At 42.5% G+C, this 18397-nt stretch overlaps 1 protein-coding gene across 1 annotated transcript; it reads right to left on the bottom strand.

Moving 5' to 3' along the window:
* Positions 1–9844: 9844 nt before the first annotated feature.
* LOC130594826 (bone morphogenetic protein 2-like) lies at positions 9845–15542 on the bottom strand. Its single transcript, XM_057401023.1, has 5 exons — positions 15117–15542; positions 14761–14900; positions 13998–14114; positions 12601–12802; positions 9845–10918 (listed from the first exon to the last, which is right to left on the bottom strand). The coding sequence occupies exons 1-5, from the start codon at positions 15397–15399 to the stop codon at positions 10470–10472; spliced, it is 1191 nt and encodes a 396-aa protein (XP_057257006.1). The 5' UTR covers positions 15400–15542; the 3' UTR covers positions 9845–10469.
* Between the last annotated feature and the right edge of the window lie 2855 nt (positions 15543–18397).

The raw sequence follows: 18397 nt of genomic DNA, 5'->3' as shown, positions 1-18397 counted from the left end.
ACATCTTCTCCCCCATCTGCCATACAGTATTGTGTGTAAGAGAACTATGTGTTGCCTTTCAGAGCTGGCCAGGACTTCAGTCCTATGGTCAGAACTATATGAACATGCAGAAGACAGCCCATACTTTACCTTCCCTCTCCATGGAGAACAAGAAGGTACCTTGTAGCATCTCTAGTAGCACAGAGGTTTAATCTGTCAGGAGCCCTATTCAATAGCAACAGTTCTCTACCTGGAAGTATGCCTTTACCAAACTTACACCTGGTCCCCACACTGCTTGCCATTTGAAATGATTCGTTGTGCAGGCTGGGACTATGCCAGGATTTGCTGAGGCAAACCAACACTGGGTTTCAGGGGAATTGCTTTGATGAAGATGTCATATAAAGGCTTTTCTTCCCAGATGTGTTTTTTTCCACTAAAATGAGTCTTCTAACTAAGATCTGTGATAAACAGACTTCCAAGGGAGCAGATGTTATAGTGAGAAAAGGTATTAACATTACTTCAAGGTAGGAAAATAAGAAGTGGAAGATACGATTATTGATATTATTTACCCTGGTCAAGGGCAGAAAAGTGATTTTTTATTGCATAAAAGATGTGCATTGCTACTAGAAGTTTGAGAGCTGTGGAAGTCAGACTTAGAAATTGAAAGATGTACAATATCTCAAATTTAGGTTTGCACATTTTTGGGTACTCCTTATTTTCCCATGGATTTACCAGTTTATTTGGAATTTTCCAGATGCTTGGAACTCTTCAGGAACTGGCCTTTGAATGTATATCAGTCGTATTACTGTTTATTCCTCCTTGTTCTGCGAGAATATATTTGGGAACAGTATAATATTCTCAGAAATAGCTGCCCAGTTCTAGATTCATGTAAAGCTACTAAAACAATAACCTCCTTTTCAAAGACGTTGACCATTATCTGGGACTTTAGAAATCCTGAAAACGGCTCTCTTTTTCCAGAGAAATGGTGTATTGCCTTCTCCACAATTCCTAGTGTTAACAAGGCAGGCTAATTGGCTTTTTGGCAGAATAAACTTGTCTCAGATCTCTAGGTGAGCACAGAGATGGTCCAATGCTACGTTTATGCTAGCTGGGTGGGTATTCTGATGCTGTCATGGTCTTGTTCATTGCCAAGTATGATAAAGCAAATTCTTCATCTTAGTATCAACAAGGCAAACCCTTGTGCTTCTTCTGTGAAATAGCACAAAGAAAGGGTTAAAACTTCTTTTTTTCCCTTTTTCTTCTTCTTATGAGAGGTGGTGACAGTTTATATGTATGTAACACCTCCTCAGCCCTTCAGCACACCCTCCTAACCATGCTTAAATTCAGGCCTATTCCTGCTCCACTTTTTAATATTTGATTCAATAGGAAAATGAGAGTAGGCCTTTATCCAAATCCCTCTGGAGTTATTTCCAAGGATCTGGATGCTCTGTGCTGATGAAAGGCATTACTGAAATACTGATAATAGTGTTCACTGATGTTCAGAGATTTGTTGATTCAGAGAGTGAGATGGAACCATTTAAAAAACCTGAATATTACATGAATGAGGGATAGGAGGAAACTGCAATTCATTCTTCTGGCTTAAGAACAAGGCAGTGCAAGGTCATGTAAAAGCATTTAAAAAGAAAAATCAACTTGGGGTATCATTCATATAGTTTTTCACCTCCAGCTTCATCAACCTTATTTTTCCCAACCTATTTTCTTAAATCAGGATCGCAAAGCCCTTCTTCTTCCTATTCATAAACTGTCATCCAAGAAACAATAGGAGAATGTCCATGGTCATGCTGTTAATTGGTTTGTTTATGCTGCCCGGCTGGCTGGGGGCAGAGAACTCTGCTGGCATTCTCTGAAATTCATTTAGGGTTTGCAATGTTCAGACCTTCCTTTTAATATTTTTTTTAAATAGGTTTGTTTTCTTAGACTGTCCTTGGGCAAGTTACACCCACACTTTCAAAGTCTGCATTCACATTTTATATGATGTGCATTTAAGTTACAATCACAAGTCTCGGAACATATATCTCTTGCTGCATAGAAAAAGAACGAACCTGTTCAGATTATGTGAATTATTTTAAAGATTAAGTGTTGAGCTTTGAACACTGAAGCTGCTCACAGAAAAAAAAAATCACAACTCCCTTTTCAAATTTTGTTTGAAAAATAATAATAGTTTTCAAATTGTCCAAAAGGAGCTCTTGAATAAAATACTTTCTAATTACAAATGTAAAATTGCACTGTTAAAATTAGCACAAAGGATCATGGAACTCTGATAAAAAGAACTGAAAAAATTTTGGTTTAGCTTTTTGATATGTAAAAATTTGACAGCTGATTTGACTGCTTCCCCTGAATATTCCCAGGCAATGGGGAAAAATACTTCTGCACAGAACCTGCTGCAGGAAAGCAGAGAAGCTGACTGGTGTGAGCCACAGAGGCAGTGGTGTCCTGGTGGATGACCATGGTCTGTTCTGTCCATTTACCAAGACTGCTGCCTGAAACAACTTCTGAGTTGTCACATTTGTAGACCAATATGTAGAGATAGATGGTGACTTCAGTGGCCATGGACCCACCTCTAAGACTGCCAGGCCCTTGTAGGACTCCAGGTAAACTACTCGGTGGGATTAATTTGATCACATTCTGGTGTCTGTGTTGTAGATATCTGAAGCTGGGTGAAGTGAAACCCAGATCCATTTTCTCTAGGTCTCAGCCACTGGCCAGCCCACACACATAAGAAGCAGTCCAATGTCCAGATCAAAGCCTCATCTCGGTAGAAGTTACTACCTACAGTTAGTAATAGGACCTGTAAAATAAGGGCTGAAACAGTAGCACCTGTAACAATGCACCTATGTGAATCAGAAAGACTGTTACTGCAATAGTAGCTATAAATTATATTTGGAAACAGGAGATTATTATAATCTATAAAAAAATAATCATAGGAGGTCTCGAGATATCTCAGAAATTACATGTTAGCTACCTGCTGACCCATTTTCCACAAGAAAAACAGAATGCAAAGTTTTATAATACCATGAAAATAAATCAGCTACTTTCATTTTGTAATCTGTGCAACTATTGAGCCAACCTGTGTGAACTGTCTAGAGTAATATGTAAATAAGTTCACATAGGAACTGTGAATTTCCAGAGCAACTTTGAAGAATTTAGAAATGTTTTTGCATTGTCAGTCTTAAAATAAATGTGAAGTATTGAATTATTTTTTTTTATCACAACAAAATCTTCTTCACAAAAGCAGCAGAAAAACTCTGTCAAAACCCAGTGCTAGTAGTAGATACCACATTTATAAAACTGAAAGTTATTCAGGGTAGGAAGCAACAAGAACCACTTAGAGTTCATCAAAAGCAGCCTTGCTTCCAGAAGGGAACAACCCCAATACTGGCACAGGCCAGGGACTGGCTCCTTAGGTTATCAGGGGATCCTTGCAGATAAGGCTGCTGAAAGCTAACCCCTAACCTCCTTTTGGGTTGCATTAACAAAAGCATAGCCATGAGGTCAAGGAAAATACACTGAGAGTGGGTATGCACTGGAACAGGGCCAAGAGACATCAGATCTCCATCTTTTGAGATATACCTAACTCACCTGGACAAGGTCCTGAGCACTGTGCTCTGACTTTGAAGTCAACCCTGTTTTGACTAGGAAGTTAGGCAAAGATGATATCCAGAAGCCTTTTCCTGCCTATTTTTTTTTCTGTGATTCTGTTCTTGGGGAGTTTTGATAAATCAACCACAGGAGTATTTTACTAATGGCAAATTAAATAACTTCTTCCATTCCCCCAACATGGTGCACAGTCCTTTTTGTGGTACAGAAAGCATGAACCTTACTAAATAAACCAAAACAGTTCTCAGATATCTAGTTAATTTAGACATCAAGTGGGTTGTCTAACATGCTTATGTTTGGCTGGGTTTTTTTAAACAGATGAAATCTTGGCTCTAACAGCAAATGTCTGACAGGTCAAGAAACCACTTTTATCCCCTATTGCTCAATTCTTTTTCTCGCAACATGTTCTCTTCTAATTGCGATTTTGAACTACCACAACCTTGACTCCTCCCACTTAAAGCCTGCACTCCAGCAGTTCAGGGAATCCTGGGAGTACCAGTGGGGACCCAGAATTCACTGCTTATTGGGAAAATTGTGATCATTTATTCCCAGCAGCACTTTGCCCATCAGGCTTTCACTGTCAGGAAAGCTGTCCCAGTGCTTAGCTTGATTTAACCTCAGGGCATTTTAGACATGTTTGGGGAAATTAGACTTATTTTTTTTTTGTCTATAGCTTTTGAGGATACAGCTCCCTGGCCACCAGCACTGGCTCAGCACATTCAGCAGAAATGTGACATGGACAAACAGTTGATTCCGATGTAGATCACAGTGGGAGTCTACACTGATTTTGAAGTCCATACACCCGTTTTTATAGAATCATAGAATAGTTAGGGTTGGAAAGGACCTTAAGATCATCTAGTTCCAACCCCCCTGCCATGGGCAGGGACACCTCACACTAAACCATGTCACCCAAGGCTCTGTCCAACCTGGCCTTGGAATGGCCTTATGCTGCCTGCTAATTCCATTTAACCTGAGAGTTAACCAAGAGAGATTTCCATGAGCAGATCCGAAACAGTGCACTGGGATTTATTCCATGATGCCGCTTTGTGTCATGAGACCAAGGTTTATGGCATCACAGAAACATGGTTTCAGTTAAAGGACAAACACTTTTCAGTAACAGGTCATTTTCCCACATACAGGCTTTTGTTTTCAAGAAACAAGACAGGCTGTGATCTAGCTCTGAATTAGGGCAGTTAGTATCTGCATGAATCTCCTTGCAACAACAGAAGTTAGCAGTCCCTTTTATTTTGTGAATGGCTTTTAGCAATAAACCCAGTAGGAAGAATGAACACATTTTGTTATCTGCTTTAAGGCACAATTGTGTGATTCACCAAAGGTCAATTCACACCTGCTAACTGCTCTCCTTGGAGGTGAGCTACACTCAAGTGCAGAAGGGAAGAAATGACCTAGGTGTGACATACTTTTGCAGAAAGCAGTTGCACCCTCTGTATGTGGCAACGTCCTCATATTAGCCCCAAGCATTCCAGTTACGGTTAAGTAGCAGTATCCTTTGGGACGCCGTCTGGGACAAAAGAGGAGGGAGGCTGCCTCTGAACATGCATGCATGTAGCCATGGGTGTACATAAGAAAGAAGCCATACAGATATACACATTTACCTGTACATATTTGCATGTGTGATGTCAAGGGGCCTGGAAGCAATCTTGAGGATTCGGTATCTGTGGGAAAGCCCCAGAACTCATGATAGGCACCCAGCTTCTCTCCTCTTTTCAGGAAGGCTTCAGGGCTATGAATCTTCCATGGGTATTTCAAGTAAAGCACATAAATGCCCCATTTCCTACACAGAGAACAGGAACCAAAGGAAGGACCCTAGGCAGTCTGGAAACAACTCAGACATTCCTAACTTGATGTCTCATACTGAGGATAATTTTCAAGCCTATAGGACAGACAGAATAGAGCAGAGGTTTTTCAGCTACTTACAGCACTGCTGTGCTCCAGCTTCTTCAGGGTAGGCACATTTAAGTTATCTCCCACCTCACAGAGGAAACCATCCCAGACCAATTTCCCCAAGCCCATCCCTTCTGCTTTACCTTACCCCCAGCACATCCCTCCACTGCTTCAGTGCCAAGCAGCAACTTCCTGTCATCTATACCTTGTGACAAGAACCCCACAGAAATCCCTTAAACATTTCTATGAACAGGAGTCCATGGAAGTCTGATCTATGGAAGTCTGACTTGTGCTCTTTACCAGTAGCTCTCCCCCCAGCATACTCAGACCCCACTACCATCCCACTGCAGCATTGTTGAGGCCAGGTTTAGCACTCTCCTCACCTTACACAATAATGAGCGTGACTGCACATACCTGGATCTCTTTAGTCCCAAACCTGAGCCAAACTCTTTATCATGGGGTTGTTCATAACCTTACCATAGGTCTGGATTCTCTTCCTAGGCATTCTCTGGGTTTTTCTGCTTCTGAAAACCTATTTTCCATGTGCCTGTAGGTATGAAATGCAAGATGTGTTATTTACTAGAGGAGAAATACATTGATCACATGCTATGGAGAGGATGCAGAGATGCATGAGCTGTCCAGGTTGAGGGATCCAAGTTGGAAGACCTTGAGTTGCAGAGCTGAGCGCTGTACAGATGCACCACTGTGAATAATAGGGCGCTCTGCTTCCAGTCACCAGCTGAGCTGGCTCAGAGGGCATAATGCCTGCTATAGCAGTACTCTCACTGGGACTTGGAGCTGGAAATAGGGGAGAGATGCTGCAAAGCTCTCTGTCCTTTCAAGTGGGACTCTTCCTCTGCATAATTCCAAATTTCAGGCTCTGGGGTGTCGGTGCTCTTGGTAGAATCTTGCATACAAAATCTGCAGTCATTCACTTTTGTTTTCACTGTGCTTTGGAAGGAGAACTCTTCAGGGCCAGGTGTGCTCTTCATTGGTCTTGGTACTATGTGGTTTGCTTCCTCTTGCTCCTGTTCAATGCAACACGATATAACAATGCACAGTCTGAGTCACCAATCCTTTTCCAAACTGCCCATGTTGAAGAATAACTATTCCCTCCAAACCTCTAGCTGTCACTTTTGACATGTCACCTGAGCATATGATGTTCTTATTAAATCAAGACTCCAAAGTGTAGCATTTCTTATTCTGGAATTCTTACTTATTTGTGTTTATGAATAACAAGAAAATGCACCTTTATTCAAAAAAAAAAAAAAAATCAAACCAAAACAAAAACCCAAAGATAGAATGGAAAAAAAGAGAAGAGTATACTTGTGCTTAATTGTTACTCTAATTACAAGTTCTAGTGTAGTGTAAATTTTTTCCCTTGGCATTATTATGAACCTCATTTCCTTACAAAGTCCAGGATAAACAATTCCAATATATTTTGTTTTAATTATCAGGGTTTAATGGGGCATAATGAGACTATGTTGAGTGGCGCAGAAAAAAAATAATTTAATGTGTGCAAAACTACTGAGTGCTCCTAGTTTGACTATGTGCATTTCACCTATTATAGAGCAGCACTATGTAAGCTAATATTCAGTGTGCCCATCATTTATTTATTAATCACACTTGCTTTTGAATTAAAAAAAAATCCTTTTTTTCCTGGCATCGGAAAAAGAAGAATCTCATTAAGATACCCTGGAAAAAAGGGTAACCCTCTGAGTTGAGCAGCAAAGGATGCAGCTGATACACAGCTGATGGTGAAGCATCTGTCATGTCATTGACTGAAGACTGGAGTATGTTGGATGCAGAACCTGCCTCAGCCAGTCTGTTCCAAATGCAGTCCTTCTCGCAGAGTTGTTTGGCAGTGAAAACTTTAGTTCTTTGGGGCTCTACCAAAAGAACCATAAATAAATCATCTGAAGTCACTATTCAGAAATTACCCTGTCTGGACTCTCACTGTAGATACATTTTCTCACTCCCAATGTGTGGTTTGTATAAACTTTAAAAAACCCACAGATACTTCTGCAGTGAAAAGGGAAAAATGCAGCAAAGCAGCCTGAGAAACCAGAAAAGTGAGATTATAACCCTTTACACTTTCCAAGGTCCCTTTGCCAATGGCACTGAGTCCAGTGACGATGTGCAGCTGATGCAACAGCTATCACCACCTGGCTACCACATTTATATGCCCCTTTACCAGAGTGACCATATACCAAGATCAAAACACCCTCAACCCACCACTATGCGTTTTACATAGAGAATACTGAACACGAGGCAGTGTGGTCAGCATGGCGATGATGGGCTGTTCTGCAGAACGGACACTTTTTTCACGCCAGCAGCAAGGCCTTCTCTTGGATCTGTTCTGATATCAGAGTGCCACAGCTTCGCAGATTCTTACAACAGCCTCTGCAGCCTTCTACAGAAAAAAAATAGGCAGGAGAAAACCCTCCTCTGCACACTGACCCATTCATACTATCCTTTCTTTCTAAATCTGTGTCTTGCTCAGCCTCCTCTACTCCACCTATTCCAGGCTGTAGTTCTGATAAGCACATGCCTGGCGTACACATATGGGGCACAGCCTTCCCATCCATATATTTTACCTGTGAATAACAGTGCTTCTTTTGTCCTCACTTTCTAACTTAGTGAAATTTTAATGAAGGCATCCCAAGATATTACAACATACAGGAAAATAAGAAAAAATTCCTTACACATCAAGGAAATTTAAACCATATGTTGAGGTTTAAGCCCAGCCATAAATGAGAACCATGCAGTCTCTCTCTCCCTCCCCCTCTTCACCCCCACTCCCAGAGGGATGGGGAGGAGAATCGAAAGAATTTAACTCCCATGGGTTGAGATAAGAACAGTCCAGTAACTAAGGCATAACATAAAACCACTACTGCTACTACCAATAATAATAATGATGAGGAAAATAACAAGGGAAGAGAATACAACTGCTCTCCACCCACTGGCCGATACCCAGCCTGACCTGAGCAATGATCTAGCCCTACGAGGTAACTACCCCCAGTTTATATGGTGGGCATGATGTGCTGTGGTATGGAATACCTCTTTGGTTAGTTTGGGTCAGGTGTCCTGTGTCTGCTTTCTCCTGGCTTCCCCTCCTCCCTGGCAGAGCATGAGACTCAGAAAGTCCTTGGTCAGACTAAACATTACTGAGCAGCAACTAAAAACATTGGTGTTATCAGCTCTGTTCCCAGGCTGAAAGTCAAAACTACAGCACTGCACCAGCTAGTAAGAAGGAGAAAAATTACTGCTACTGCTGAACCCACCGCACCATACCAGGTATTTTAAGTTCAATACCTCCATGAGGTGGGCTTTGTTACAAGCACTGCAAAAGACCAACACGAAGGACTTTAATCTCTATGCCTAATTCAAGTGAGAGTTACAAGAAGCTTCAATGTGAGTTTCTTTTCAGGAATAATTACTGGATTATACCTGAAGGGAAACAAAATTATTCTACTTATCTATTATACTTCTTGACGTGGAGTCAGAAGACTTGATACAGTGCCCATTGAAGCCATGACAAATGTCCTGTCATCTGGGAAAGTATTTGATTCATGTCTCAAGGAAAGAGGATCAAATATAGAGCAAAACCCCAGACCAATGTCACATTATATTTATTTGCATACTAACATTTTATATTACAGATTAAGTTAATGTACAAGTGTTTGTTTTAAATAAAATTACAGACATCAGTATTTACAGAGAGAAAATCATTTACATATATATCTTTTTTTTTTAAATTTCATTGGAGTAAAAAAATTCTCCATGAAGTTTCTACCCACAGGAAATGTCATGTTCTGTGAGAAGTCAGCCTCCTTCAAGGATTAATGGAGACAAGAAACCTAAGCAGGCTTACATTTCAACTCAATGAGTTGATTAAGGAACTGAAATGGGCTTGTTACCTGCATTAAATTGTAACAAGGCTGAAAGAACTTTGGGGATCCCTTCCATATCTATGTCCTATTCTTCAAGGAAGAATGGAAGAGTACCAGTGAGTACCTTCCATTAAAACTGCCTCAGATATGGGACCAGGCCAGCACCCAGCATATCCTCATGGACCTCAAAGCTTAATGTTCTTCTTTTTATCTGCTGAACTACGAGGATTCTGATCCAAGCTTATGATGCCATTGTAAAGTCACTGTTCTAAATGCTCAAAGGCAACCTCTGCTGCCACACAGCCCAACAACCACAGCAGACCATGGTGGAAGAGAAAGATTTTACAAAGAGGGGGACTGGCTGACCCCTCATCATATGTATGTTTTATACCAGCATGGCCCCAAGTCAGAATCCAAGTTTGCCAACTTCCAGCAAATACTGACCTATGTGCTCCCTCAGACTGGCTAGCAAGTGCCAGGGAGAATTACAAGGAAGTCTCTGCATTTGGCATACCTGCATAAAGAACAGGGGAAAGAACTGCATTTCTCAGTAATGCATGAGCTGCAGATAGTAGAGTTCTCTCAGACTAGCTCTGGGCAAACACTTATCCTGAAAGCTCTATTTAGGGGTGTACATTGCCACTAGATCATGCAGTCAAAACTGAGTAAGGTTGTGTTATAAAGAGGCCTGCACCCCGTCGTGGATTGAAGCAGGATATCTGCCTGTTAAATCATAGGAAATTCTGAGCCTCAGTATGCAGAAAAAGCCCGTAATTTGAACGGTCAACTTAATGTGTTTGAACTACTTTAAATAACAAATTCCAATTTTTAATGGTTTCCCCTGGTGTACAGATACTCCATGCAAGTCAGCATAGCCCCCAGAGGCCCACAGCTCTTTGAAAGCCAGCCTTGAACATCTTTCCATACAGCCATGGTGAAGGGAGAAGGTCTTGAAGCACAACTGAATTTATTGCTCTTCTGCCCTGTGAACTGAAATGCCATCTCCTTTGATATCTTCAGTGGCAAAAGAAGAACTGAATTCAAGTGCACAAATGCAGACAGAAAAAGGTCTTGTTAATGACAACCACACCTTGTTGCCACCATGTCTTTATAATTTTTAAGGACCACATTCTCTTTGTCATCAAAGTAGAGGAGATTGAGGGACTTCAATTCATCTGGCACACAGCAAGGTGTGCTGATATCTTGAGACAGTTTAAGAGTATGGACTATGGACTGAACTGTAGCATGGTTTGTTGCATTTAGATGTTCCCCCAAGGGGAAGAGACAGGATCCTCTGCAATAAAATGCATTGTATCCACTTGGGTAAATAATCCATCCTGACCAACCAATAGCATGGAAGTCAACGTAGAGTTCCCTTCGATGACACGCTGTTACCTGGCTTTTGGCAGAAGGGATTTCAGCAGCTCGTGGTCTCCTGCTCATGCCTGCATTTCTGCTTTCGATGACCTGATCTTTGCGAGGCACGTGTGAAGCATCATTTTTGGCAGGCTTCATTTCCAGTTCTGAAAGGAAGTTGTGTGTTAAACTTTCTCAAAATAAACTAATTTCCTAATTAATTTTCCTTAATTTCCAGTGTTCTGCACGAAAGCCTATTCTGTAAATCTACATCAAAGTCTTCAGAGTAAATTTTAAAGTGACACCTAAACTGTGAAAGTCCCCAAAGGTGTGTGTATTCAATTGCCATTTCAGCCATAGTTCAAAACTTGCCAAATGTTGTGTTTCTCTTGGTGGTGGCCTGAAGGACTGCAATTTAGCAGAAAGAGAAGGAAAAAGCTCTGTGATATGCTAAACACATTCTGTGAACTCCACATGGCCCTTTTCAGGGCTGAATCTGGTAAATAATGGTATTAATGGTCTTTATAACACCACACCTACAACACATATCACATTGAGCAGTGTTAAAAGAGGGTGGAGAACACTGCCTTTTTCTCTTCCCAGTATTCCTCCCAGGAACTCCGCCCATACACTTGCAAAACAGAGTGTGTGTTTCTGTAAAGGTTTTTGTTTTTGTTTTTTTGTTTGTTTTGTGTTGGGTTTTTTTTTTCCCCTCCAGTTTTTGGATCTGAACTACCATCAGGTTTATGGAACTTTGCTGGAGAATGAAGCTTAGTGACAATAGGTTTGCTTTCTTTCTGGGAAGCCTTGTTAAATGCCTGTGGTTACCTCAAGATCCATATGCTGAAAAACACTGATGTACAGGCTGGTAGAAGAACAATCTTCACAGATTCACTGACCACAAACAACAGGCAGGTCTAGGGAGTTTCTTCATTGAGAAGTGAGTATCAATTTCTCAGTCCTGACACAGTATCCCATACAGAGCTTGATGCTCATTACGCTGGGATCTAGGACTTGACTACAAAAAAATTTCTTTAGAAAGCAAAAATAGACAGGCCAGCCTCATCTTTGGTTTTAATCAGTTTCACCACCTACTTAATACTGATGCAAGTGCTACCTAGTATTTAATATGCAGATGCAATTGTTTACCAGAAGACCCTGCAAACCCAAAACAGAATAATTTTTGTGCCTCCTCCCAGCTTTTGCTCTTTGCATTTATCAGGCTCCAAAACTAAAACTTAGTTGGTTTTACTGGAAGACCAGCGGGGGAGGTAAGACACTGCGTTTTGTAATTTAAGGGATGAGGGTGTTGCCTGCGATGAAAGCAGCCTTTAGTCACGATGCTAAATAGTCACTGAAGTGAAATAGGTGCTTAAAAATCAAGGCAAGGACAGAGAGGTTTAAATTGCTTATTTAACAGCCTCTTCCAGTCTTGAACACTGCACTTAATGACTCTACTTACAGTTGCTTTACCAGCGTTTTCACAAAATTTTCCAGGTCACTGAGATTTTTTAGCATAAACTTAAACAACTTTCACACAAACTTCACCACCTCAAAAGTAATATAAATAGTAATTTAAAAAAGTAGAATTCACACCCATTTTCAAAAAAAATAAACCAGATTTACCCTAAGCTTTAAGAGTATTTCCTGCAAAAACAGTTTGCCTGAGGGGAAAGGCAATCTAAGATGCTGGGTGACGTACTAGCAAGAACTGTCAAATCAAACTGACAGTGACAAAGCCGAACTTCAGACCTGTTCGAGACTGAGATACATGAGGCAGCAGATGGGACCTGAAGATAAACGGGGAGTTCATACTGTAAAACAGACCACTGCTCCTTTGTGAACTTACTTGTGGCAGAGGGTATGAAGCTGGGAGGCCTCCGTTTGTTACTATTGGTGAAGAGGACGAGGAGAGCATTTCTACTCTCCTGAAAAGTGCCCTGGGTCTTAGCAAACTTAACCAGGTTGTGCTCAATTCTATTGTTGAGTACATGTGTTGCAGTTATCAAAAAGCCGTGGTTGGAGCTGCTGTTTCCAACCCACTTGGAAACCTACCAATGACAGGGAAATGAAAAAATATAGTTTCAATATTCTTATTACAGCATTACAATTAAGCAATGATTATATTAGGAAAAGGGAACAGGCAACAAGCTATGAGAGTGTAAGAACATATATTATGACAGAAGTGAGGTAAATGTAGAGCGGAGACTCAATTGAGTTTAATATTTTAACCAATAATTTAACGACTAAAAATACAAAATATGATACGCGTTTCCCAAAGCTACATTTACAGGAAGATAATTAATTTCTGAGAATTTACTAGTGAATAGATGAGTCTAGGAGTTAAAATTAACATTAAAATAAATCCTTTATTTAGCCAGGATGTATTTTTCATAGCAATCTTAATAACAGAGTATGAACTCTCCAGACTTTCCATACCATTAAAACTCATTTAAATCTAACAAACATGGCATTTGAAGAAATCAACTCACCATCAAGCAAATTTACTTTCTCTAATTGTTATAATTACAGACTAATAGATAAGGCCAGGCCATTTTCAAGCACGGCTATCATGACTTAAGATACAACTCAACGGATTATCCAAGCATGCTGCTGATTCTGATCATAAAGCTTAGGCAACAAAACTAAAAAAACCAACAAAAAAAAAAACAAAACACAAACCAAAAAAACTTGAGCTTTCAACTCAAGAAGCTATATGTTTTAAACAACATTTGGATTTTTGCTATAGAAAGGCATTCACACAGTTACAGTTTATCTACAAAACAAATCTTGAAACTAACAAATAAAGAAGTTCACAGAGGAGGAAGTTAAATGAAAAACAACCTAACCATTATAAATTCTAAAAATACAACACTAAAGCACTCTGCTCTGTAGTAATGTCACCAGAATAAAAGGAAAATGAAAACCTACTCTTAGTACACAATCAGTGTCATCTACTTTGGCAGCCAAAGCACTAACATGTTTTAATTACAATAACATACTTGGCCCGATGTCTCTCCAATCTACTAGGTTTGGGTTACTCAATTCCCATCATGCCCATGCTACTAGCAGCATATAAACACTTCTCCTTTAATTCAGGTAGCATCAGGTGTACTTTTAAGTGCAGAAAGCTTCTTCCCCTGCTGCTGTCCTTCAGTTCAGATAGACCACAAAACCCAGCACAATGCTAGAGTCAAGAGTTGTCATCTTAAGAAATTTAGAATTAAGTCAGAATTCTCTGCTTACTGTCTGCGTGACATTGAATACTTCCCAGCCTTCTGTGTACAGGGACAATAATCTTGAAGCAACGAGACGTTTTTTTTGTGGTTTGCTTCCACTCTCCAAGAGCTCATACACTTCCACCTTGTTGGGAGTAATGCAACAAAGCAAGAAATGAAGCTAATTATTTTTCCAGCAAAACAAGGAGGACAAAGATTATGCACATATTGGCCAAATCATAGCTGTAAAATTGTACTACCATTCTAAACCAGGGAAAAAGTGTTGTTAGGTACATCTACTTCTAGCGGTGTTCAGAGGCAGGATACTGGACTGTTTGATACTATAGAAAAATATCCTGACCATCCCTTTTACTTCCATTCTGAACAACTGATACCATGAAAGTCTTCTCTTCCTCCACGTCTTTGTCTTCAGGTTTGCGAAATGTCCAATCCTGCCTTTTGCCAAAGAAACAGATACGCTCAAGGTCGGAGCCCACTCCCGCCCTGTTATCCTATGAATCCCTGACTGCTATTACTACTTCTTAGAACAACTCAAGCAGAAAAATTTCGATTTGAATCCCCAGTCCCAGAAAAGCATGATGTGGTCTCAGATAGGTCTGACATAGGTATCCTTAGGGAGAGCAAACTGCCATAGCGGCAAAGGACAGCACACATACAGCCAAAGCCAAAAAGAAATAAAGCAAGTTTACGTGGTTGCACTCCTCACTTCCAGTATCATTAACAAAGAAAGCGCAAGTGAGTGTTTAGCTGACAGATTATTTCCCACTTACTCTGCAGAAGTGGCTCATGTCAGACCGCATAGACACATGTGTCCTCTTCAGCTTGAAGACCCTGAACTCTGCTTTCAGCATCTCCTCACCCTTCTCCATCGCGTTGACGTCGAAGTAGAAGCGGTACTGGTCCACGTGAACTGGAAAAGAGCCCTCTTTAGGAACCGCGCAAGACTCCGCATTCAAGCTGTGCCCCGCGTTTTCCACAGCAGCGGCCGGTCAGCTCCAACCCCCAGCGGGACCCAGGCAGCGGGCGCGGCGGCCGCTCCCCGTCCGGGAAACGCCGTAGCTGCGGGGAACTGCCCTCCCGGTTCGGCCCTACCGCCCCCAGGGACCCTGTCGGGTCCCCGGCCCACCTCGGTCCTCGAAGCTGCGCACCACGTCGCTCTCCAGCAGCCCCGGAGAGCGGGTGATGCCGTTAGCGTCGGCCACCTTGTTGAAGAGATCGACCATGAACTGGGGTGGCTTCTTGCCGGGAAGGACGTCGGGCGGCAGCTCCTCGATGTCGAAGACCTCCCGCAGCCTCTGCAAGGCCGCCGCCAGAACCTCTTCCCGCGGGCCGGGGCGCAAGGGCAGGCCGCTGGCCGCCGGCAGGCTCAGCAGCCCAGCCAAGGCCAGGGCCAGCTCCAGGCCTGCCATGGCTCAGGGAGGCCGCCGCACCTGTGACAGCCCTGAGGTAAGGGGACAGCGGCCCTCCCGCGGGCCCCGGCCCGCCGAGGCTGGAGGCGGCCAGGAGAGCGCGAGGAGAGCTGGGCAGGGTGCTCAGCCCTATGGCCGCTGCCCCGAGGGGGCCGGCCGCGCCTCGCCCGGGCCATCAATGCCCCTTAAGGACTCAATGGAGCTTCTCCGCTGGGTCGTTAATATCAGAGGGCCGCCGGCTGCGCTCGGGGGAATGGCTGTAGGTCTGACGGGAATCCAAGTGTCCGCAAAGAAAACCGCACCTGCGACAACCTCATTCTTTAAATTCGCTTTGTTTTAAAAGGCTTTGATTTGGGCATTGCGAATCGCGGATGCTGCTTCCTGCCATTGCCACAGGAGTAAAGCGTAGACTTGAAAAGGAGCGGGAGCCTCCGTACCTTCCAGGTTCACAGCTTGCAGCATCCCCCCGGTCCTCGGCGGGACGGAGCCTGCAGTTACCCCGGACTCTAATCCCTGCCCTTCAGCTGCCCACGGTCAGGGCTCAGGGACAAGGTCTGGGTTTCTGCTACTGCAGTGGAGCCAGAGCAGCCAAGCTGCGAAGGGCTTAGCGGTGCGGGGAGGCATTCTGAAAGCTATTTTAAGGCTTAACAGAACCAGCTTTCAATAACTTTTTTTACCCCCTTTGGTTTATGAAGGGTATTCTCCCCAGAAAAGCCCCAAACCAAAACCCAGCCACCCCCTAAAATCCCAAACTCCAAGCACCTGCATACTAGTCCTTTTCACGGACTGACAATTTACTGAGAAGCACATTCTGTAATTCTTCATGCAGCAGTACTTTCTCTGCTTGTGCCACACAGCCTTGTGTTCCCTTTCCAGACAGGAAAGCAAAGAGGTACGTTATAGGGCAGGTAGAAATATCCTCTTGCTTAGGCATGCTCTGTTAGACAGGAGTACTTGCACTGAACAAGCATGTGGGCCCATTGGGGAATGAGATGGTGACGAAGAGGCTACAGCTACACAGGCTCCCAAATTAGCCATCTGAAGAAATAAGAGGTTTAATCTGGATTGTTCAAACAGCTCTGATGCGGGAATTCCTCACCTTCCCTCACCTTCTGCTACTCTAAAGGTGAAGTTCCCATTCAGCTGTGCAGATCTTCAGCTCCAGACTCCCTCCTCCTGTCACTGTTTCCAGCCTTCAGCTACTGTAGCCACATGCTTAAGAAAAGAAAAAGAAAAGCATAGTTATTATTGCTAGGTTTTTTTTTTTCACCGAGAGGCAAGCTTGTTGATCCAGTTTGCCATATGAGGTGCAGAGCACTGATGAAGGAAAATGAGAAGCAGTCATGGGTTAATCAGAGCAGCGTAAAAGTGCACATAAAGCCACAGCCAACTTTGATCCTCAGAACTCTCCAGCTGTCTTCTAAGGGCTGTAGGTGTCACAGCTCATGGCTAACAGCAGTGCTGGATAAAGTAATATCCATCCAACCGCCTGCCTGAGAGCTTGGAAAGATACTAGTGATACATGGGAAATTATCACTAGACTGTTTTTCAGTCATTCTAAAAGCTTTCCTCCACTCCACTGCTGCTTCACATGCTTATCCTCACAAACCCTACCCTGCTCTTGGGCCTCTTCATTTACTCCTACTATCCTCCCTAGGCATATACCTCCATTTCTACTCTCCTGGTGCTGCTTCCAGACATTAATGTCTGGAAACACATAGTTAGGTTTCCCAAAGAACCTTTACTCTGCCCTAGAGGCAAAGATTTATGAAAAAAGCCCTCTCTGTTTAATATAAGCTGGGACCACAAACAACGAAATGCCTCAATCACAGTGGTGCGGCTGCAGAAATTCCAGTGTACAGTTAGCCAAACGTAACCCACTGAGTGTTGTGTTCTTTTATTTTCATATTTCTGATTAGGCAAACAACATAATGAAAGCCTTGCTCCCTGTTCTTCCGTAAGGCTGTATGACTCACTGCTTATGTAAGCCTTATGCAGGAGTTGGTCATAGCTCCACTGATGATACTACGTACTAGTTTGCAATTAGTGCAAGGCTTCAACCTCCCTTCTGTACAACAAAATTAGGTTCTCTCAACTTACACGTTGTGAGCAGTGTGGCTTTGGGAGCCCAGGAAAAGCAGGGAGTCTGTAGGGATCTATGATAGATAGTTAACGACTCAAAATTTTTGGTGGATTCTCTAAAGAGTTCAGCATTGGTGTTGCTTTTCCTTCTCTCAAATGCCAGGATAAACAGCTTGAAAAGCCTGAAGCATTAAAAGTCGTCTGGTTTTCAGGTATATCTTATGGGTAAGAGCAATGGGATTTAGTATGTATCCTGCCACATCATCTTTCATGCCATTTTAACTAATACAGAACAGCAATATTGAAAAAGCATGGTTCTTGCATAGTATCATTAGTGGGCAGGGCAGAATCTAATCTACTTGTCAGCATTCTTGTGCATTTCAGAACCTTAGCAAATTTGGACTTAAATGGGAGTCCAACCCTGCCATTCAGAAATGAAGAGCTCAGCTCAGAATGTACTCTCCCGTCTCCCATTCATGTCATGTTTAGCACACACAGTAAGAAACTAGTGGATAGAGGAAGCTGGAAGTTGCTGCTTTCTCAATACAGCTGCATGACCCTTCACTGTATGCTCTCTGTGCAGGTTCCCTAGTTCCTAGTTTAGTGACTCAACATGGGGAAGAATAATTTCTGCTCCCTGAACCCAACAATGATGCACCACAGTCAAAAACACAGTGTTTTTTGCAAGCAGGGAGCAAGAACACGAAGTACTTCACTCACTTCATAGCAGCTGCCTTAGACCCACTTAAAAAAGAGAAATGGCCGTTGTATGAAAGATGTCAGACTTCTCTAGTTTTAATGATAGTAAAGGCAGCAAAAACCAATGTTGCCAGCAAAAGTTCAGAACTGATAACGAAAGCTTCATCTTCCGAGTCTCAGCTGCAGGAACAGGACTGTACCACATCAGCAATATTGC

Source organism: Pezoporus wallicus, unplaced genomic scaffold, assembly GCF_028554395.1.
Source record: "Pezoporus wallicus isolate ANWC-B61680 ecotype Strahan unplaced genomic scaffold, APGP_CSIRO_Pwel_v1 contig_5524, whole genome shotgun sequence".
NCBI classification, from domain to species: Eukaryota; Metazoa; Chordata; class Aves; order Psittaciformes; family Psittacidae; genus Pezoporus; species Pezoporus wallicus.
Note: the sequence above shows the minus strand (reverse complement) of the source record. Positions and strands in the feature narration are given on the sequence as shown.